Source organism: Hippoglossus stenolepis, chromosome 1 (assembly GCF_022539355.2).
Source record: "Hippoglossus stenolepis isolate QCI-W04-F060 chromosome 1, HSTE1.2, whole genome shotgun sequence".
NCBI classification, from domain to species: Eukaryota; Metazoa; Chordata; class Actinopteri; order Pleuronectiformes; family Pleuronectidae; genus Hippoglossus; species Hippoglossus stenolepis.
The window spans coordinates 12,945,398-12,969,567 of NC_061483.1; the positions used below are offsets into that span (position 1 = coordinate 12,945,398).

The 24,170-nt window shown below is 42.2% G+C and overlaps 1 protein-coding gene across 17 annotated transcripts in view; it reads left to right on the forward strand.

Moving 5' to 3' along the window:
• The window catches only part of sox6 (SRY-box transcription factor 6), a 136,950-nt gene that overhangs the window by 45,937 nt on the left and 66,843 nt on the right, over positions 1–24,170 (forward strand). For 15 of the 17 annotated variants that reach the window (XM_035174719.2, XM_035175558.2, XM_035174809.2 and 12 more), the window contains 2 exons: positions 2,480–2,720; positions 6,404–6,614. In XM_035174719.2, coding sequence (XP_035030610.1) covers positions 2,480–2,720; positions 6,404–6,614 — 452 coding nt within the window. The remainder of the gene's footprint in view (positions 1–2,479; positions 2,721–6,403; positions 6,615–24,170) is intronic. The other 2 variants (XM_035174970.2, XM_035175046.2) reach the window with 1 other exon arrangement.

Here is a 24,170-nt window from a genome sequence, read left to right on the forward strand (position 1 = left end):
ACACACACACACACACACACACACACACACACACACACACACACACACACACACACACGACTCCCCTCCAACCTCACTTCTGTCCCCTCTACTTACCGTTACATGCATCCTCTGAACTCTCGCTCTGACTTTTTGATTTTCAATTAACAGTGCCCAATTTTGAGATCACTTTCTATTTCACGTAATTACAGGAAACATTTCGATGGCTGATTAAAATTGAGGGCTGAGTCCCACTAAAGGCCCATTTGGCAACACATCCAGGCACAGAGGCTAAAAGACAGAGGGACTGACAGACAGACAGAGTCAGGCACGACGGGTCTCATAGTCCTGCTCTGCCATCTACCTGACTCACCGGGTCTGTTTGTACAGCTGCTGAAACACAGGAGATTAACTCCTGCTACCATTGTTTAGGTCAGCCTTCACTGCCCCGACTGAGCTGTAACCACGTGCCAGAGTGTAAGTGAAAGAGAGTCAGAGACAGTGTGGTGGGGCATAGACTATTGTATTTGGATATAACAGTGCATGTGAATAATAACTCTTTAGTAATATGCCTCTTCTGCTTCAGCATTTATTTTCTCCAGACCTTTCGAGTTGTCTGGGGTTGCTGCTTACTGTTTTGTAAGTTAAATGTCATATGCTCCAGCTAAAATCTATTCTATAGATTTAGAGACTAAAATCCTTCCTGTTATTTATTATCCAATAACTACATGGCAACTTTTGCACTTCATTTCACTGCAGTTCATTTGATGTTTTTATCCTTTTCTAATTTGCTGTATTTCAGTTGTTACTTAAATGTTGCCTTTTGTAAAGCACTCAGTGTTGACTTTGTTTATGAAAGGAGTCCTAAAATATTCTAGAACATCCGCAGCCACCAACAATTCAACAGTGTGTGCACACGGACAATACGCCACACTTGACAGATTTCCTTGAGTAAGACCAAGAATTATTAGACCCAAAGACCTTGTTCATAAAACCCTTTTTTTTTTAAAATGGAAGATATCTTTGCCTATCTCTCGGTGCTCGGCTCTCAGCAGAAAAGTGCAAGGACACGATCGCACCATAGCCCGGCTGAACCTTGAAAGCACACTCCTCTCAACCCCCAACCCACCCTACTCCTCCACACCCCCCACACCCCCGCCCCCCAAGGCAAGCTGAGGGTGCAACTATAAAGTGCTGTCACACTGACCCCTGCGGATCGAGCAGGAGAACGGGGCAGATGGTGATCGGCGATGAAATGCACCGCGAGAAGCACCCAGAGCGTTGTGTCACATAGAAACTGAGCCATACCTTCACACCCCCAATTTCAATCTTTCTTCCACCCATAGAGAGAGAGAAAGAGAGAGAGGGAGAGAAAGAAAAAGACACACAGTCATCCTCAAGAAAAGATTGAGCCCTAAGCAGTCACGCTGCTGGTCAACGTAGTTGAGAAAAATAAGCAGAACAACAGTTCGGGGAAAAGCGGATTAGGGGTCAAAAAATGCTCAATCTCTTTCTCTCCACTCCACATCGGTGGGAAGGCCACATTATCCCTCTTTAAATTTAATACCAAATGCATAGTTTGTGGCCTCATTAATTGTGAGTAAAAAAGGAGAATTGTTTGAAACAAATTCTGCACCAAAGTGTTGGCTTGTTAAAAGGGAACAAAATAGAGTTTTCTTTGCACCTAATATGTCAAGTACACTCTTCACTGTAATATTCATGAAAGCATGTGACCGATTTGTGAATTTTGTCCTCCACTGTTAGCTTTAGATTTTTTTTTTTTCCTCTTCAAGTAGGTTTTGTTAGCCTGGTGGGAGCAGTGTCACACCTTAATGTTTTTATTAATTTGACAAGTGGAAATGGGGCTTTTGTTTGCATTTGATTTGCTTTGGAGTGGAATCAACTCACATTTTTCTCACACATGAAAAGTGAAAAGATGTTTGAAGGACAAAATCAAGTTAAACCAATATGACAGATAAAGAAAATTATTCAGGTGGCTTAGAAATAATTATAAAAAAGAATACTATCGCAGGATAAAGCAACCTTGTTTTACATCTATGAGTATGAGGGGTTAACTTATTTGTGAGTGTTTTTGTTTAAACTTTTTTATCTGAATGGTAGCCCCACTGCCTGGCTGACCTACTGCCTGAGTAACTGTCTTGGGGTTTGGGCCAGGACCCAAGCAGGCACAGTTCCAGCCCTAGATCAAGCCATCCATTTGCATTAAACAAGGGATTAGAGACCCCAAGGTCTGCTCCAAACTCAGGCCAGAGCAACTACAGACAACAGTCAGGTGGAGCATTCAGTCCATTCAGCATTATCGACTCAGATGCACCACTTATAATCCCAGTTACAACCATGCATCTTCACCTGAATGGAACTGCCAGTCGTTCATAAAATACTCAAAGGACACAGCGTTCCTTTCCGTCTGTTGTTCATGATCCTCGTAAGACATTGATTTCTTTTTTCTTAACTCCATTCTTCTTTTCTCTCTTCACAGCAGAGTCATGTCTTCCAAGCAGGCCACATCTCCTTTCGCCTCCGTGGTCGATGGGGATGACGCCATGAATCAAGAACACTTGTCTTGGGAGAAAGAGGAGAGTGCCGAGGCCCACGGTACGCCACAGCTGCCCCTGCACAGTCTGCTCCATGGGAAAGCCCATCCCGATGAAGTGCAGCCCCTCAGCAGCATACCGCCAGAGAGCGACTGGGACACCCTGGTGTCAGCCCAGCAGCGCATGGTGAGACATGGCAACGTACTACGTAGTGCACAACTTCAAAACTGATCCCATGCTGATGCTGGATTACCACTAATACCAAACATTTCAAGTCTGGTAAATTTGCACAAAAAATCTACAGTGCAGGTATAAACAAAAAATAAGCACTATATTGATGTTTCTGCACATTTTAGCTTATTTCCTACAGACCGTGTGTAGGACCGACGCTTCACTAAAGTTACTATAGTGCTTTAGATTGTTTATTCTTTTGTCTTGCAGGCAGCCGTTTCAGTATAGCATTGAATTCGGTGCTGCTGAGGGCAAATAACACACTATACTTTACTAAATCAATATGACAAACCAAACATTTTAAGTCAATTTCCATTTAGCAGAACAAACTGAGATGATTCCCTGGGTTGAGTTAAATTTACCAACCAAAGAGAGAAGTATTCAGGTACCTGTGGAGAGTCAGTGAAAGCCCTCAAAGGAAAGTTTACTTTATTTTGCCAGAGGTTTAAACTCTAAACCTTTTCCATACTTGCTTGATGCCTCTGTGGTATTAATGGAATAAAAGAAAACTGTGAATAGTTGTGGTGGGAGAAGCATAAATGGTGAATGAAGTAACAGTTTATTTAGAAAGAAAACCTCACGAAGCAGGAGAGTGTGCACTAGTGTCTTATTGTCCTCCCCTCAGGTGTTCAGACTCAGCAGGTGCTCATTGTTCCTGTTGAACAAAGACGCTCTGCAAATACTCCATCCTTAGCTGAGATCCCACAGTTTCATATTGCTGTGAAACCTCTGGGTCTTTAGTCGTTTCTGCAAAACACTAACCCATCAGCTGTTATTATGTTGAACAGATGACTCTTCCTCTCTAATTTTCCCTTCAATAATCGGACATAAAATTGCTTTATGAGCGATGGAAGGGAATGGAGCCTTATCTGCTCCCTTTAGCTTAGATTCTTGCTGCTATTAAAGAAACATGTCTTGTCCTTGGTGCACGTGTGTTGTTTTTATTGTTGTGTATAAGCCACATCTGCAGCCCGGCCCCAGACGCTGTACATTCAAAGTGCGGAGCTGCTTTGATGTGAGCAGAGCAAAGAAGAGCACAGGCACTTGTGGGCAATAGACACGGGAGGCAGGTGGTTGTCTGTGACAGACGGGTCGGAGGTAAAGAGACCCAGAGGGCCTCTGAAGTAGCTCTGCAGTCGGCCACTGAGACCCTTAACACCTCGGCACTGCAGCACAACACACACGCAAGCAGACACATGAATGAGCTCTGTAGCAGACTGCTCCTCATGATTCTGGGGTGTGACAGCGGAGGTAATTGGCAAGAAAGGGATTGCTCAGGTGTCGTCTTCATCTGTGGCACAGCAGGATGTCAGGGACGGGATTTTAGCAAGTTTTAAAAACACTGAAAATTTTAAAAATGCCCACCAACACAACCAGTATTAGTCAAAATTATAAATATAAAACAATAATTATAATCTGTAAAGCTCCTTTGTAAAGACATGTTTCATTAAAAATAGCACAAAAAAAAAATCAACCACAAGAAGTTAGGTCATATCAGTTCTAAATGATGGGAAAATATTAAAGAACAAACTAAAATAGCACTCAGTAGAGCACATTCCTCCACCAAGACCCAACAGTTCCCTTGACTTCAATCAAACTGCACCACACTACACACACATAGATATCAGTTCCCTAAATATTCTTTCATCAAGATCTATGAATTATTACCTGGGAAAAATGTGGACAAAAATATCTTATAATTGCACTTGATACAATCACGATATTAAATGAAATTATATTCATAAATGCTGATGTATCTTTTTGCAAAATATCCTTTAACATCTTAAGAAAGTGAACAAAAGTATCATCGGCAAAGATTCAATATTTATTAAGTATATCATTTGGAAAAAAAAATTGTGATAGAAGAGCTCAGGGAAGTAGTGTTAACTTCATCCTCATAGAAAGTATAGGTCAAAAAGAGACTTTTAAGTAAAGAAAACAAAAGTTAAACTGAGCTGAGATCTTGATGGCTGCCAACACTAAACCAACGTCTGAAAACAATTAAAGGAGTTTGACTTAATTACATCACATAAATGGATGAATGACGGCAATTCAACATGTCAGCGAGTGAATATATGAGCATCTCTGCGTTTTCTTCTCCTACACTGCGGCCTTGATCTCGTGTCATAAGGAGCGTCTCTCCTGATATACTGTGCTTCGAGGAGTGTAAATATTTCAGCTGTGATTTATGGTTAGAAGTTACCTAGAAGGAATAATAGGTTGAAAGAGAGTAAATAGACAAAATGAGTGAAAAAAGAAAAGAGAGGATAGGTAAAATGGAGGAGGATAGGGAGAGGCGCAGAAGAAAAGAAGAAGGCATGAGGCGAAAGGAATGAAGAGTGTTGTCTTTGCTGATTACCTGACTCCACTGCTGTGCCATGCGTCTGTGTGGGCTGTGCCCTGAACCTGCGCCAGCTGATTAACCCAGCACTGCTACACTCCCCTCAAGCACTCTCCACCGTCTCTGCCACACTGCATAATCATCCAGCACAGGGCGGGGAGGTGCGGAGTAGGCCGGTCGGTCGTGCCACCCTGGCGCTTGGTACCAGACCATCCTACACACACACACACACACTGCAACTATGCCTGGGGCTCGACATGCCACGCAGGGATGAGAAATTGGCACTGTCCACATTCCTGCCCAGTTTGCTGCATTCCTGACTTTTAATTCAGGATTGTCAGTGGCTCCAGACATGGCTGTATCACTTCACCCTGCTGTATTACACTCTGTTATCACACCTCTGTTGATTAAAGCTTGTTTTTCCATGATGGGTGTGCACTATACAGATGTGTCATGTTTATTCCCTCCACCAACGAGGGCCAAAGTTTAAATCCACGCTGTTCCTCCGTTAAGGCCTACAAAAGTCCTGGCTTGCTCAGCTACCTCCTGCATTCTCCGACCCCAAAAACCATAATTAACACCACCTTCTGTCAGACGCAACCCTTCGCCATGGTCTCTGCGCTGACTCCCATGTGCAGAGTTTAGTCTCCCCCGCCTCTCTCTCCCATTCTTCTCCCCTCTTCCTTCATGTCTCTGTTTGTGCACAGGGAGCACTCAGCCAGTCAGCCAGAGACAGGACCCTCAGTTAAATACTAAACCATACACAGGTGGGACTGAAAAACAACAACAGCTTGAGACAGGACACAGATTTACGACGGCTCGAGGCACTCAGCTGAGAATAGGTCTCCACTAGAAAATGAACAAATTACACAGCAGTCACCCGAACACAAATGCACACTCAAAAGCAATTTGAGAAATTACAGTTGGGAGGTTTCTCTGTGTAGTCTATGCAGATGAAAAGTACTGTGACGCCTGAACACATTATGGATATGCCCGATGAAAGTGTACCTCATCATTTCATCTCAATTTTTCACTTGTCATATCTCATTTGCCCGCACAGCTAGCTCTGTCGGAGATACAGAAGCTGCCGTGTGAAAGCCAGAGAGGAGCCATTTGATACGGACAAATCGCCCCTGAGCTGCAAACACCTAGCAATCACTGCATTTGAATGGAGAACTGTCAAAAAGCTCAATGGAGCCCCGACAGAACGCAGCAACACCCTTATCATTTAATACAAATCCCATCCCTTGTTGCCCCCTCCCCCCCTCCCCCCTCCCAACTTTTGTTTGTCTTGCAGGAATCTGACAGCAATAAAGTATGCTCTCTGTACTCCTTCCGGAACAATTCTACTTCCCCACATAAGCCCGAGGAGGGGGCCCGGGAGCGAAGCGACCTGCTGAGCGGATCAGCGTTTGGAACTCCGGAGCGCCGCAAAGGAAGCCTGGCAGATGTAGTGGACACGCTGAAGCAGAAGAAGCTGGACGAGATGACAAAGACAGAGCAAGACGGTATGACTCCCTATTTTTGTGTGTGTGTGTGTGTGTGTGTGTGTGTGTGTGTGTGTGTGTGTGTGTGTATGTGTGTAGAGTGCGGGACTAGGAATTAATTTCCCCTCCTAAGTGCGCCTGATTGTCCTAATTCTCCTTCTTTCTTTCTATAATTTTCTGGTTTCCTGAGTACCCACCCTTTTCTCTCTCTTGAATCTCGCCGCCTCTTACACTCACGCGGGAACACACAAGCTGGGAATTTTGACGATACAGTGTTTCCAGTTTGTTCTGAACCTCCTCCAATGTGACAAAGACTGTGTGGCAGTGCACCTCAGCACAAGTGTGGTCTCCTTCCATGCCAAGTCAAACTCTTTAACTATAAAACTCATAGTGCTGACCCGACGCCAGGAACATTACCTCTTCTTTATTTTGCTGCACAGAACATTTTTCACTCTGCACAGTTGTTCATCAAAGTTCGCTGCACACAAACAGCCCGAGCCCTGCGCGTGATATTTTACTGGGTTTAATGTGTCTGATTAATTCAACACATACCGTGAAGTTTTCAGAGTTATTTTCTCACTGTTTCTTCCAGAGGGAGAAAAAAATCCTTTCTACGATAAGAACGTTGGGTCTCTGTCATATCTGCACCCAGTTTCACCCTGCTCGGCTCTCCCTCCCACAGCCTGCAGTCTATCAAGAGTGTGGCGGAAAAACAAATATTTGAAAGTGCTGCTGAAACACATCCCCCTTCTTAATTAGGGCTGTAGTAATATAACTACATCCAATCAAATGTTAAACCCCCTTGGGAATGCATGTGTCTCATTTAGTGTCTGGGGAGCTCTTAGCTTAAGCACTTCATCAGACGAATAAATTAGACCTCTGTTAGCCTAAAAATAATTTGCCACTTCTTTTTCAAGTGTTCGTTTGGTGATCTTTGTATCAGAGCATCACGGGCTCTCACCGGACTATCGTTTAGCCACATCACGACATGTGGCTACATTTTTTTGTGGTGTCGTTTAGAAAACCAAAGAAGAAGAAGAAAAAGACAGGAACAGTCAGTCCTTATTCTGTACAGAGATCAATTGGAGATCAATAAGAATGGGATCATTTAAATGGATCAGAAATTATCAGCAAATGTCAAAATGAGCATTTAACACACAAAAATGCTCATAAGCAAGCCACCAGTTTTTGAAATGAATATTTCAACTGAGGCTTTTTATACTGTAATCAATACCATTATTTATTTAATAAAAATATAATTAAACAAAACTACAGCAGATACATTTCTGCTCTCTTTTTCACACGACAGCACCAATTGACATGAATATTTGGGATAAGCAGATTTCTTGCCCTTGAGCTTAGATCTGGCCGCCCGCAGCACCTTAGAGGCCCAATTCTGATTAGTTAAATAATGTAAAGCGAAAGAATATATTTCATGTATGTCTCGTTTCTTGCTGCGTTGATTTTTCAGGGCAAGATTGTCAGTGCTCTTTGTAGCGGCAGCGGGTATTATGGTAATGAGCCCCAGCTGGTGAAGGCTGGTTGTTGCAGTAATTTAAATGGTCAAGTGCAGCTTGTAATCCAGGGCCGTATGTTAGCGCAGGGAGGAGAGGGTGCTTTAGAGTGCCATACAGCTGTTTTAATCTCCTGTTAATAATAGAGACTTGGTCTGCCTCATGCACTGTGTATCATCACCACCAAAATAAACTCCCTTGTTGCAGGAAATTAGTTTCCGAGCAGGGTACACAGCAGACGACAAGAGGCTCACAAAGTTCAGCGCGCTGTCCCCAAGCTGCAGGAACTGAGAGATACTCTGTTCTTGAGAGTGCTCGATGAAGCTTCAGTGGTGATGAACAGTGATTACTGTAAAATGAAGGGAGTGCGACTCTTGGAAACTGCCAAAAAGAAAACCTTGGAGAAACCATCTGACAAATCTCAATCTCCTCGTCTTTGTTTATGGAGCGAGACATGGCTGGAAATTGAACAGGGCCGGATTATCCTATTAAAGAACAGACAAGAAGGTTGGAGAAGCCATTTGTTGCCTTAATGATGTTGCTAATGTGGCACAAGCAACAGATGAGCTAAATATAAGCATGACAACTGTTGTGTCTAATTCTGCTGCTTTGGTGCCTGGCTGGTCGGGATCATGGAGCTCCTCAGAGACTCTTCCACCATCTGCTGCCATTCTTCTTTGGGCTCCTTCTTCTCCTTGTCTGGTCAAGAAAGTTCACTAACCTGATGCACTGAGGGTAAAAGTGGTGACCTCCGGTGTAGAGGGAAACTAATGGTCTGTGGTACAGTTTTTACACATATGATTACTTAGGTTGTGCTAATTTGGTGCATGTATAGTATTGGTTATAGTATTAGCCAGAAAATAACCCATTACATTTGGGAGCAGCTTCCATTAAAAGGGAGGATCCGGTATTTCATTTTTCACTTTCTTTAACATTACAAGATGGGTCTTTTTTCCACATTTTGAGACTTTTCTCAAGAAATAATGAAATCTTAATAGAAAAAATAGGCATAGATAGAGTGTAAATATCTAAGAAAAGGTGAAATTGTAAGTAGTTTGCAGATAATGTGTTCGACTGAGTGTCCTTCTAGCTAGATGGGATTTTGTTATGCTGTGAACCACAAAGTAAATTTGAAGATCACCTCTATTCTGTTGTTATGGTGACAGTCTCTATTGCAAATATTTCCCCTTCACAGTTAAACAAAGCTCTAGTTATAGTATCTAAATAGTAAGTATTTTCTACTAATACTCTACTGATACTAATCAGTATACTAATACTAATACTCCCCCTTCTATGTCTCCATTCAGAGAACACGATTGGCCAGTTTCCTCCATTGACCATGATGCTTTATAAATACTCTAACAATAGAGGCGGTGCTCAGTATTTTAAATATCACTCCTCCATCCCTTCATCTCCATATATTTGTACCCTTTCACCCTCTCTATCCTTCCATCCTTCCTCTCCATGTTTGCTCCTTAAAGTGCTTTAAGTGCTTGTGACTGTGCTAATGAATGAAAATGTTCTCCCAGCAGCGAGCACCGCATTTAGCTGAATAGTCACCTTTGCTGTAAAAGCTCTATTAGGCCCAGTTGCCAGCAGGGCTAACGATTATGCCCCATGTTTATTTACTAGGTATTGTAAATGCATTATTTATGGATAAGTCTCCAGACAGCACTTGTCAAGAGTTAAAAATGTCAGTATAAAGTATTAGGAGGAAAAAGAAAAATAGCCACCATTATAAAAAGCCAAGGTGACCTTGATTTGATTCACATGCAATTAGATCAGTTTTATATAATGCACTAAAGTATGAATCAATACCGCGCAAGTCAACACAGAAATACTTTGTGTGTTCAGTCTTTATGATCGTCCCCAAGACAAGGGCGAGTAATTGGGTTTCAGCCTCCTGTATTAGCTTGTAGGGATTTTCCTGGGCTCAGTATCCACTTGCTGAGTCTTTGCCAGGACAACCAGCAGTGAATTGGATTATGTATCTTTTGTCATCCATGTGTTATTGAGGGTCAAGGGGCAGTCTCATGCTTTCTTTTTAGTCTGATGAATGAAGTTATTGTCTAAATAAGAAATATAGACCCAAAACAAATGAAAAGTGTTCCATTAAATTCAGATTTTTTTTCCCCTTCTCATTAGTCAAGTGATTCTTTCTCATGACTACAGCAGCTATCCAGATTCACAGCTTAGTTCCCAGGATGCTGTTGAGAAAACAGTGCTGCATGTGATCCGGGGTCGTGCGGCCTGAGAACAGGTGTGGTCTAAGGACATTTGAAACAGCTGTTAAACTGAAAGTGGACACTTCATCCAGGTATAATATATAAATATAAAATAACCCAACATTTCCCGGGCAGTCAGACACAACCAGGGTCTAAACCAACACTCAAATACAGAAAAACAGAAAGACGCTGCCCTTCCTTACGGCTTTTTTTTTAAGACCCGTTCGAGGAGATACAGTGGCTGCTCAAGCAGAATATTCAACACCTGGAGCCCTTTGACAGAGTCATGGCTAATTAGGTTAACAAAGGGGAGCCATACCACTATTCAGTCAAACTGAAACCCCCGTTTTCATCTCAGGTGGAAGGATATATAATGAGAGAAAATAATTCTATTACAGTGGCAGGAAATCAAACCGTTCCTTGTGACCTCTAATAGTCCCTGTGAATTGTATGTTACTCTATGTGCCTCCGTGTTACCACTCAGACATCTCTTCTTCTAGCTCTGCCGCCATCACCTCTCCTCTGTTTGTAAGTGTAACCCCCCATGGCAAGGTTGTGTATTATCACTGTATAATGACTGTGCAGTAGGTTGAGTGCGGAGGAGTGATCAGCATTGTGTGCGTGGCCCCTGGTCATTATCCTCTATTACAACAGGCCATGTAATGAGATTCAGGGATGGGTGAAAGCTTGGAAGAGAATAGGATCAGCTCTAAGCCTTTGGTCTGATTAGCACTGATGAACTCTTGACTCTGTTGTAACACTGTCCCCTATCAGTGTCGCAGCCCTCTGCCGACTGCATACTGGAAATTGGATGCAGGTGCCTAATAGCAATAATAGATTTATTTTTTGGAGAGTTATTCGGTTTAAATGTAGCAATAACATTTTTTACATTTTCTGAAGTTAAAATACATATATTGCAATATGTTTTATGCATTATATATAAAAAAAAGATACCCCCCTCCCTCCCCCAAACAGACTGATGCACTTTCTCCCCTCCTCTTTGAGTTCCCTCCCTTCTCCCCTCTCCTCTCATCCCAGCTGCCATGTCATCTGGTTCTGCTTTATCCCACCTAATTAATAGGAATCTTTGTTATAATGATCTGAGCATGAGCCTCTGACTCTATGCATATGCAATGAGGGCTGGAGATCCAGTTGCCTTGATTGCAGATTTTGAGGCATTCTTCACACATAGCTCTGTGCTGCCTCCGAGTGCAGCATCCTACTAGGCGGCGTAAGGCCCGGGACCCTCCTGGCAGGACACATACACACACACACACGCACACACACAAAAACCCACTGGCCAGACATCAGTCAAGAACGATCTCTCGTGTGCACAATGTTCCCATTTCCTTTAATAATCTGTTGTTTATTCTGTCAACATGATTTGAGCAAGCTACTTGCAAGGAATCTATTTGATCAAATAGCCGATATAGTTTTATGTGTGTGTGTGTGTGTGTGTACTGTATGTTTCAGTGGGGGCCTTCGTGTGTGTGTGTGTGTGTGTGTTCTGTCTTAGCCTGTGGCGTGGTGCACCAGCCCAGCGGAGCAGTGCTCTGGTCTGTCACTTTTGTTTGAATAGGTAATGTAGATCTGTTCAGGCTGAATAGACATGAGCTGGAATCGCTTGTTAAGACACATGATCAAAAGCGGCTCTCTGCTCTCTGCCAATCAACCCTCTTGTCACCCTGTGAAGCAGACGTTAAATAGATTTTTCGGCTGTATGCCGCGGGCAGCCTGCCAGCCTGACATGTGAACTTTCACAAAAAAGATACCCTGCCCCTCACTCCTCCCCGATCTCCCTTTCCCACCCTTTTCCTTGTTCTCCAATTTTTGCTCTTTCCCCCCTTTTTTAAAAACTTTTCCTCTTTTTCCTTTCCACTTTTCCGTGTTTCCCCTACCATCTTGTGGCCCTTACCTGTTACACATAATATTTCCCTTCCACCTCTGTTTTTTTTCTCTACCCTATCTTAAGGTTAGTTCACACTACACAATTTTTAGCCTGATTTTCCAGTTGCAGACGAGTTTTGGAACTCACAGACTTAGCCCCCAAATTGGAGTGAAATCGGCGTCCATCTGCAGTCTGCAATTACTGTTTTTGAACTGTTCAAACCGGATTTGATGGGCCCACCGACATGTCGACATGATTTCTAATAGGCAAAATATCAAGATGATTTGTGACAGCCAATCAGAGTTGCCAATATCAAAGTTGTTCCTCTGCAATGCTGAGATCAGACCCAGAGGCTAAACTAAGTCGCTGGTCCACTGCGGAATTATCTATTTACTATCTGTTCCAAAACAGACCCCTAATGAAACACAGACACGTCCCCATAGGACCACGGAGGCCAACACAGGTTTCACTTTACACAAGCTAAGATACAGATTTTGTTGCCCCCTTTCAAAACGAGAACCCTTTCTGCTGTCTTGGTCATTCAGATGACAAAACAAGCAGCTGCCTCTTCAATGTGCAATTCTTTGCATTCAAGATCACCTTCCCCAGTTCTCATATTCCGATTAGTCAACAGTAGCAACTGCTGTAGAGCATTCCAGGGGCCATCTTCCTGGGTTTCAGCTGTTGAGCGTGTCCCCCTGCACCGATGCAGCACAAAACTCCCATTGTGATCGTGGCTTACTGGCTGCACAGGAACCCCTTGATAGGAGGAAACGGGTGTCTCTGAGAGACAAATCACAGCCAGGGTTGCACAGAGGCTTGTTTGTCTTAACACACTCACATACACCCACATGCCGGTTGTAGGTACGTCTCGTCAAATGAACAGCGTATAAACGCAGTCAGTGACATCACTGATTGTGCAATAGCAATTTTAGGAAAATTGTAAAATAGTGTTTTAGGCTGTTAAAATTAAAAAAAATACAATAGATTTTCCCCTGTGTAGTATGTGAATGACTAGGTGATAAAATCAGCAGTGGTTTGTAATGGCTCGGCTGTTTTATGTGACAGCGCAGCATTTAGAGGGGCACAGAGATGGTGAAACGCTGACACATAAGAAGCCAGAAGCCATTAATGCTACTATATTTGACATTGGGCCGTGAAGCCTAGAATTGGGTAAAATATCAGCCTGGTTTTCAGTGAAAAAAGCAACAAGAAGAGGGACACGTCCAGACAATCTTCATAGAGTCAGGAGAGAGGAAGAGGAGGGGCTGAGGCAGTGAGAAATGTGAGGAAGAGGGGCTATTTCACAATGGGACGGGGGGAAGAGGGAGGGCACATGTGTCCTGCTGTGTGTGTGTGTGTGTGTGTGTGTGTGTGTGTGTGTGTGTGTGTGTGTGTGTGTGTGTGTGTGTGTGTGTGTTTGAAAGCCTGCAGTAGGGTTACACTGGGAGACTTGTGTGCCAGCTCAGTATCACTGTCCTAGCTGTGGCATTTAGCTCTTAAGCATTCTCCACACATAACTTGACAAAAGAGCCGGTGTCATCTGACCAAGGATCAAAATAGTGGGAGTGTAACTCACACCCTGGGCACAGACAACTTCTGTGGCCTGCTAATGATTTCAGAGCACATTGCAGGCTTGTTCTGTAAGTCAGAGGTACGTCAGCCATCCAACCAGGGAGATCCGCCTCGACACGAGCAAACATGACAGCTTGCGTAGATGCAGCCGTATTAACATATTTGCATTGTTTTTTGCTAACAGCGAACATGAACGTCTTACGCAAAACTTTGATGTGTTGCCTCTTGAACAAAGAGACTCTTTAATCAGTCGTGATGAAACGGATGTTTCCTCCCACTCGATGCTTTCTCTTTCTCCTCGTTCAATAACATTACACGAGCCGGGAGACGTGACGAGGATTTCAGAGGAAACAACTAGAAATGTGTTTTATTGAACAGCAAAGCCTGAGAGCCAATGATGATAATCATTTTACAAATGTCATCTCTTTATTATCAAGTCTGCACCCGGAGAAGGAGTTAATTTGCTTTTTGATTATATCGTCAATTTCATATCACAAAGTTCAATCAGTGGGTATGATATCATTTGAAATTAGGATTTGTTGGGGCTGTTCAGTTATTCTTGTCTCAATTAGCATAAAACTGGAAAAAGAAAAGTGGGTCATTAGAATCTATACAACCATTTTACTTCCTATAACATTTGCTGCACAGCTCTACTTCCTCTCTCCTCCTCCTTTGTCATTTTTTTCTTTTTTCTGGGCGGGTGGCACTCTGATTCAACAAGGCAAATACTGTACGCCTGTTGATAGCTTCCCCGTCGTGAGCTGGACCAATGAGCTTGGTCGCTCATGAGAAGCAAATTTCTCCATCTTTGCCCAGCAGGTCTTAGTCCGTAATGCTTTCTATCCTACAGAAAGGGAAAGGGCCGACTGAATAGAAACTACAGCCCCTATTGTTGCTGAACCAAGTTGAACAACAGCACATTGAGACACTTAGCTGGGGGCAAATGAATGGGGATTTCTGGGAGTTGGAATTCTTAACCTTTAGAAGTGCTATGGTTAGGTCATCATTTCTTTACCCAGTGGCAACTCAAGAGTCAGAGGAGTAGAGTGCAAATTAGTGATTAAGTTAGTTTTTAATTGATAAAGTTGTGAAAATGTTTTGTTGTGTACATGCATCTCCTTTTTTCGTCTCAGAGGAGCCATAATAAAATCTAAAATAGTGACCTTTGCTCTCCTTGTCCAGTGAGTGTCATACATTCTGAACCCTGGCAACTTGGTATACAAAGTTGGCTGTGAGATTCAATAAATTACTTTTGAAAATGAAGAAACCAAACTGCAGAGCGATTAATAATTCCCTTGCTCTGACTTAAGATTTTTTTCTGTAAAATTTGTCATACTTAAACCATAAAATAATGCGGTAAGATCCCAGACACACACTGCAGATGTTTACTTGACTTGGCTGCTCCAGGCCATCAAATGCTGTCAAATCCTCTCTTCCATAAGGGCAAGAAAGCGTCAAGATATTACCGTGCTTTGATGGACAGGCGAGCAGGACAAATGGTCTCAAACAGACATGGCTGGCAGACCTCAACAAATCACTTAGAGATGAGGAAGGCAGAGCCATTCTGCAAAAACCTGAACAAAATCCTCTGACAAGATCAGGACAGGATTAGGACAAGATTAGTACTATTTAAAATTCTAAATAGGGTCGATTGGACCCCTGCAAATGTGCATAAGGCAAAGAGAGGATAGGCTACAGCACGTTGGAGAGATGTGGAGGCTCTGGACAGCCTTGTTCATTTGTTATGGTCCTGCGCCTATAGCTTCAGAGATGGTGGACGGAATTCATGAGAATATTAAACTGATCATGGGTCAGGTCATCCCATTTCTACCTTGCCTAGATGTGTTGGGGGTATTGGCCCGTTTAAAGGGGATCTCTGAACCCAAGGCGAGGTGCATCCATACAGTCACGATGCTGCACCTTATTAGTGAATGGAAATCAGTGAATCTTCCTCCATCCTGTTTATGGTTTACTCAATTAAGTATAGTGGCAGCCTATGAAGAATTGACATATAGGATGGTTAACCAGCTGGACCTGTACCATATCAAAACGGAGACATTTATCAGACTTATTACAGGGCTATGATGCTCACTAAGGCAAGCCCCATTTATGATTAAGGCAGAGTTGTTCTGCTTAAGAATGAACCTCAGCGTGTCATGGTGAAAAGCGGATACCATCATTCAAGTATTTAGAACTTACCAAGGAGTGACAATGTAGACGTCCAACTCCTTTAGTCTGACTATAACACTTATATCTGTAAAATACAGTATCTTTTTATCCATATTCTTTCACTCTTGGTGAATATCTGAGTTTTCTGTCTCTTATTCTGGAATAACAGTAACAGTAACAGAAAAAGAATGCATGACAGCAAAATCCAACATATTTACAGTATGCTGCATTACCAAATGTATAGTATATTACCCAGCTTCTTCTTCTCGTAATTTGCGCTTTTTTAATATCTCATCTTATGGTTCAATCTCTGAAGCGCGTCGCCATCGTCCAGGGTTTATGATGAAATAAAGTTTCGATGTCTGCACCAGACACTTGGCTTCACTGCAAATTGTAATGCATTCATGTGGATCCTATTAGTCTCTTTTTGTCCAAGTAGAGTCAGACACCCATTAATTTACTAAATCACACTGAACAGCCATGATCACAGTACTCTACGTTTTCTTCACACGTCTATTAATTTAACATAGATGAATAAATGTGAATGTTTTCGAGCATTGATTAGCAGGGGAGTTTATATCTGACAGATAAATTGCTGGGTACCCAAAAAAAAATCTCTCCAATGCAAGGTACCCAGTAATTCAATTTTTGTACGAAATTATTATGATTTATTACAGTGTGTGGACCCTAATGATTACCAACATCAAATGGAAATCATGAATTGAAATCAGGTCCACATATTTCTCCTCATAATGTTCATCTCCACAAGTGCTGATCCCCTCATCAGCATTGCTGAGATTCCAGATGTAGTGTCTATTCTTTAATAAACCAAACGCAGACATGCTTTCGATGAAAAATAAATTTATAAACATTTTAAGGCACTTGTCTTTATCAAATGTTTTATTAGGCTGGTTATTATTAATCTCCGTTTTAATAAAAACCTCAACTTCTCTTTGACCTTGTGTGGTTCTTTTTACATGTACAATTTAGCCTTCTTTAATTTAATCAAAGTAGCAATAGTTTCTTTCCCTGATGAATGTTAAAGTACATTGTATAAATAGCGATGCTCAATACGCTCTCTCTGCCTCCCTCTTAAAGCAAAGGAGGGGAGAAAAGCGGGAGTGAAAAGTTCGTTGTGCTATCCAAGCATTTAATGGTCCTAGTTCTTAAAAGTGACCTTGTGGGGTAGACAGCGGAGCAGCACAGCAGCTCCTTCCAGCTGCACACATGGCATCCATCGGGGGCACAATCACGCACAGTCCCAACACCTCAGGCTCGGACATATGTTGAGTTTTATTTCATTCTTCTGACATTAATCCTATTCACCAGCTGTTCTGCCAGCTGCCACTCTCCAGCTTAAGGGGAGATTGCAGTTTTGGGGGCTCTGAGTACTGGTTTATCTTGGCTCCTCATCTCCTCCTCACAAAGTTTTGATTGGGTTTTTTCCCCCCCTCGTCCTCCTCCTACTTCCAGCTTCCTTGAGTTGCATACTCCCTTAAAATCTTTCTCTCTCTTTCAACTTCCTTGCTTTTGTTTTTCTACCTCTCTAATTTGTGTAGATAAAAGATGGTTAAAGGCTGGAATTTGATTTTGAAGATTTGATGTTTTGGGCATTTGCCCTATACAAGTCTTATACTGTTCCTGCAAGATATGTTAAAAATATGCACAGAATATTTATTATCTACATTTATCCCAGGAACTAAGTTAAATAAGTTAAAGAGGTTAGCATTGATTAGGATGTAGCACATCTCAAATTCTCTTTCTCAAGAAAACATTTGGGTAAATCATAGTACTGAAACCCCCTCTGTCTACAGTCATCTAACAGTATTTCTGTAGGATTAGCCTGGACATGGCTTACGCCTGTACAGTTATGATTATTGACATATTGGGTCTGACATATTTCACATTTATGTGCATTGTCTAGAAGCATACTCAAGTGTTCTCAATGTCATTTCTGCTGAAGTACGGCCGTGGGCTCTGTGAGCAAGGGCCGCAATGAATTGATCATTGCTCACTGCTCACTTTAATAATTCAAGCCTGATTGCCACAGAGTGCCGCAGTAAAATGGATTGGGAGAGGTCACATGCTGCTCAGCTCAAGAGGTGAAGCCTCTTGGGGATGGTTAATTCATATATGCTTGATAGACACATGTCCTATTTAGAGAGGTCATGGTGCTGTGTGTGTATACGGCTTCTCAGAATGGCCAGGTCAACACGGTGGGATTAACACGCTGGTCAGTGCAGATAAAGGGGAAGGATAAGGGAGAGGTGCCTGGTCACACAGGCCAGCGTGTTGAGCTGCCTGAGGAAAAAACTAAAACACTCAGAAAAGTTACCTGCACATTGCATCTGTTTCTCCATTTTTTAAATAGCAGAGACATGTTGAGATCCTTTAGTCCGCTTAACGCTACAACCTTTGCTCGCTCATGAGATAGATATTAAAGAAAACACAGAATTTATTTAAGGTGCTCTGTGGTTATTAATTTGTATTACACTGCTGATCTAGTATTACCTCGCGGTTTAGCTTTTAAAAATCCATCTTAAAAGAAAAGACCTGTGACTTCTCAGAGAAAACATTGTCTCAGCCCTTGGCGAGACTGACATTGGCACAACCTCTGATGGAGCACACCTCATCTTGGTTACCTAGAGTATATTTATAGCTACAGTTTTTTACATGACCAAACAGGATATACTAACGGTGACTAACAGAGATGTTCACCAAGTGGAATAATGATAAGGTGTCAGCCCACCACGAGGTGCAGGTGCTCCACAATACACCGACATGTCTCAAGGAGCTGGACCTCTTCATTTATGCATGCCAGCACTAGCAATTACATTTTTAAAAAGCTGGATTTATTTAAGTGTACCAAAAAGCCTTCTGGAAACGCTATAGGTTATTAAAACTGTTGACAACGAGGAAAAGGCAATTGCCTGAAAATGAGCGACAATGCACTGTTGTGCTTGGAATGTTTTTTTTTTCCCCCCTCAGCTCCCTCTTTAGCGTTTGCATTGTGCAGCATCACCCGGGTGTGTAACCTATTGCGTTCCGATTGCTCCCTTGCAATTAGTGCCCTTTTTGTCCTCACTTCAATAACGCCATGATTATGGAGACTTCAGGAGTATTTGCAGCATCCAACAGCTGTTGTCTCAGGGACTACCGGCTGAATGACAAAAACATGTTTTCTCTCTGCATTTCACTTCCCTGCCTGCCTCTTGTAATTATTATGTTTTATTTGCTGTGATGATGGGGTCTTGTTTTTAGTGTGTCTGTGATTAAGATATTCAAAGGATTCTTTGGAGTGTGTCACAGTTATTTTCTTTTTTATCAATCTCGACTTTTGATTTGTTTCCCGTGCAGTGCAGACGGGATGGGAAATTAGACGTCAGCCTGTCGTTGTCTGCCTGAGATCCTGAGTTTTATCTTTGAGATAGACATTTACGCCTGAATCAAAGAAATATACACTCACACTGAATGCTCGTGAGACGTGATCTTTTTCAAAGCTATTAAATACATTGTAGTTTGCTTTAGGTTTTAGAATTTACATTTCACATGCGTAATCACATCGTTTTTAAATTACAAGCACTGATATTAAAAGTAAAGAGTCATTCAAATAATTTATGATTATGAATCCTCAAAATAATAGTGATTTGTCTAATCTTCAAACTAAATAACTGGTTATTTCTCATCCAGTTGCTTTCATTGTAGAACAGTGTGTCCAGATTACACTTATCACCAGGCAACAATCCTCAACATATTATAATGAAACAACTTACTTTCTTGATTTTATTTTTTATTCCCAAATGGGAAAAGGTTTTGAACATATTTATTGTTATATATGCAGGAAACTATATTGGCTAAACATTTTTGTTACCCACCATTTTCAAACAAAGTGTGTATGTAATATTGGCTCATTTCATAAACTTGATTCGGGTTAACAACACAAGACTATAGTGCACTCTAGTCTATAGTGTTTAAGGAATTGATTGTTACTGGTGGGTCATGTCTAATACAATTCATGTAGAGTTTTGTACAAATGTATTTTTTATACAGTGTTTTCTGTTCTGGTTTAAGCAGCACGTCAGGTTGAAACTGCAAAACGCAATTCAACGCACTGCTTATTTATCTATGTGTCAAAATGACGCATTCTGTAGCTCTGTTGCAGATCTTCCTCATACATTGAATCATCTCTATAGGTTTTGCTTCTGGTTGACAAAAAGTTTTAAAATATGTGCTACACTCAAGCTGAAGGTTGTTTAGAGACATCCCATTTATTTTATTTCTCAGCCCCTCACTGAAAATAGTATTGTTTCACTAAATAGGCATGTGTGTTCTGAGGAGGATGTTTTGTATATGGTCAGTGTCAGTTGATCATTGATTTGGTAATTACATGTTTCCCCTTGAGGCTGAGATAACTGACATACAAGGCCAATGCTAAAGGGGAGGTCTTTTAGTGTGTTATCCATGACTGATGGCTAATTTGACTCTTCTAGATAGCCCTCTTTTCCCTGCCAACGGCTTTTCAACACAACAAACACTCAAACACAAGTATCATCTTTCTCCCGGGAGAATAGTGCACACAGGGAAGCTCAGAATGTGGTGGCAGACAGTTGAAACATTTTCATTGCTGACAACACAGGGCCAATAAATCACCCACTGCTGCATGTTGTAACATACCATTTTTTGTGCTTTGCAGCGGTCGCGGCCTTTTGAAACATGATGGGGTGTTTTCTGGCATCAACGAATCTGATAGATGAAACCTTTTAGAGATTGAAAACATTGATCTGTAAAAGGGAAGATGAACCATTGTTTGCTCAAGCAGTGCTGGTGTTATTTGTGAACTTTAATATACACGCCGGACTTCATATCTCCATGCAGAGCCATTTGGAAATTAGTGTCATGAAAGTTTAAGATCTGCTTTATTACCGCCCAATCCAATTCCTAAGTGACAGGATTTGATTTGTTTGTAATTGTGTTTATTTGTCTATTCACTCTGCAATCTGAGCTTTTCTACAGTTTGCAATGATCGCTTGAACGAACTGCTCTGTTTAGAGCAGCAATAAAAAACAGAAATTTGCAAACGACTTCTCCCCTCGTTCACAGGCATTTACAGCCAACAAGCACTAAATAAAAATAAAGAAAAAGTATTTTTTTTACAGTGCCAGCACTAAAGATACAATTTAGATGATTCAGGTTTTTTTAAACGTCAAAGATATGTTTGATTGTGGGATTGTGGGAGTGAACTGTGTGAGAGAAACAGACAAAGACCAGAAATCATAACAAATCCATATTTTTTCTTCCGGACTGTCAGCGAGTCAGTCGGTGCAGATAGGACAGATAGTTTGTGGCAACCTTCCTCTAAGCTTCACTACTGTGGTTTATAGTGAACATGATATTCTGGCAGCCCTGACTGCCAGGTGCTGAAAGCTTTGTTTATGTCACACATCAAGCTAGAAACATTCTTTTGTTGAGATTTATGAGGATCATTAGCTTTGTTTTTAATATGGTAAAAAAAACAGCTGTAGCCTAATCTAGCCAACTAATCTGGGCTTCAGGTGTCTCAATCCCTCTGCCTGTTCGCCCACATTAATACGATCACAGAATACCTGCATAGGAAAGCTGTATACCACAGATGACAGCCCTGATAGGATAAACACATTAAATCTGGCAGTATTGAATCAGCAATGACTATTCAGTTTCTTCTGAGTGCCACAGTTAAAACTGTGAAAAAAATCCCGGGACAGGGTTCAGCGCATTTTTGCAGCTGTATAGCAGCAGCCCCAGAGAAGAGACAATGAGACCCAGACAGGCTTAGTAGTCCAGAGACCATTCCTGTCTCAATGGGAACACATCTTGGACACACACTCCAGTAGTTTTGTCTTGTATGTTGCTATCTGTGCTAGCTGCAGAGCGGAGGGGGTCTGTGCCAGGCTAGGGTCCATAGGGACCATTGGAATCGCTGAGGCTGGAGGAAGTTGGTCTGGGTCCAGTGGGGCGATCTGGGCTTGGTGACAAGCCAAGCTGTCTACTGCAGGGACGCTGGGAAAATGTAAATAAGAGCCTGATAAGGGCTATTGTTTTCATTCCATTCTCATCCCAGCTGAATGGCCTGCTCCCCAGCCACACAGCATTTTATCTCGAGAGGGGGAGGGAACGCAGTGGGAGGGGTAGGGGTGCGAGAGATTTAAGAGCCCCCATAGGAACATAAAAATAAACTCACTGGACTCTTCTCTTGTTTAAGCTAATTCCCCAGTAAATGTGATGTCCTACTTTGAGAGGACGAGCGTGTAACTTTTTCTTTACGCTGAAAACTCAAAACTTCCACATTAAACGTCTTTAATAATTATGATTTCCTCTCACTTTCAAATCTACCAACACTGGATATCCGCTGGAATTGGTGTGAATATTATTTTTAGATAATAAATAATTAGTTATTTTATGGTGAACACAGTGTGCATCAACCTGATGTTCTGTGTGTCATAATCTGACAGTAATTATAATGTTGATACTAACCAGTGTTTCCATTGGCATCTCTAATTTCTCCAGAGAAAACAGGCAGACATTTTAGAAACTGAAATAGCATTCCTCCTATTAATCTAAATTCTTCAGAAAAAGAAGCTGTGGAAGGGCTCTTTGAAAAAAGCCAGACATCTGACTCATTTACTGCTCGCCGCGAATGCGCCTGCGCCAAAGTTGCTCCGCTTTCACCAAATCCATTTTTGGTTGCGTGTTTTGTCCACGATGTTTGAACACTGAAAGGTGTTTGAGAGTTATTTTATAGACTAATCCAGGTCATTACTCACCTCTCCCAGGTGGAAGGCAGGGAGGACAGCGGTGCATTCCAGCTGTAGTCTCTCCTGTTGGAGGACTTGGCAGGTCGTGTCTGGCCCAGCGGAGGGGATGGAGAATCGAGGGAGCGGCGGCTCTCCTGGGAGGGAGGTGGAAGGGAGGGGGAGGACTGGAGTAGAATGGAAGCTGGCACCATATTATCTCCAACAGTTGGTGCATTCCTTAATGATCAAGTGCTGGAGCAGCATCTGTGATGAAAGTGTGTGTGTGTGTGTGTATGTGTGTGGGAGCATATGTGTACATATCAACATATGTTAACTGTGTTTGTTTAATTCCCCTTTACACCACTTTAAAAATAAGCCTTTTTTCTGTGCTTTAGGGGAGAAAATGTCATGCACTAATGTTGCTCTGTCTCTCTGAGGATTATGATGTGAAAGGAGTTTGTTGTTCCGGGAGAGGAAGCTGTCTCACCCAGGGGTGAGGCGCAGGGAAGGAGAGCTGAGCTCTGCTACTCCCCCCTTATCCTAAACCCCCAGTTTTAAGATCTGTGATCTTTGTGTCATGGAGGGAGTTAACACACACAAAGACACACACACAAACACACACACACAGCCTTTTCTCTCTCCCTCGCTTAGGGTCAAGGGGACAAACTGTGAGTTGGGAATTGGAAAGTCAATAAAGCAGAAGTAATGTTATAATGACCCCGAGCTGAAGATGTCCTGTCGACCCCCATCACATTGGAGGAAGTGGACAATCAAACAAAACGGTCACTCTGCTTGATCCCTCTGAAAGCCATCCTTAAACAAGGCCACAAGAACTACTGACCCCGAGTTACTCCCAGTTCCTCTGAAGTCAGTGTGTTTGTCAGCGAGAGCAACAGTGTTTGGTTTGTGGAAGCAGAGGGCAGGAGATGTTACAGCAGGATAAAAAGGAATCAACGCTTGTATACATTCTCCACTGTATAAATCTCCTCTGTGTTTAGTGTCAAGGATGATTATAGTGAAAATGGAAAGGTCGAGAATATTGCATCATGTGACATTTCTCATTTCTCTGTGTTCATGTCAAAAACACACGGCAGCTGAGCAGAAAAGTTGCACCATCTGAAATTATTAGCCTGCTTATGAACTGTGTCCTTTTGTTGTAAGGACTATGCTTATAAACGATTCACTATTAAAATAATCATGATTGTGCCCTGTGGCCTCGTGGTGATAATTGGTCTGTTTCGGTTTTGCATTTTTCATTTAAATCTAGAGAAACACTGATATCATCCTCAGGCAATACACGAAGCCTGAGGACAATTTCTATAGGAAACAGAAAACAGGCGTTTTGTATTCATCAAATAGAAAGAATGATAAATGTTCACCCACAGCACGACTGGACAGCTCATGTCTTGATCTGGTTCAGATTGGAGGCAGCTTGT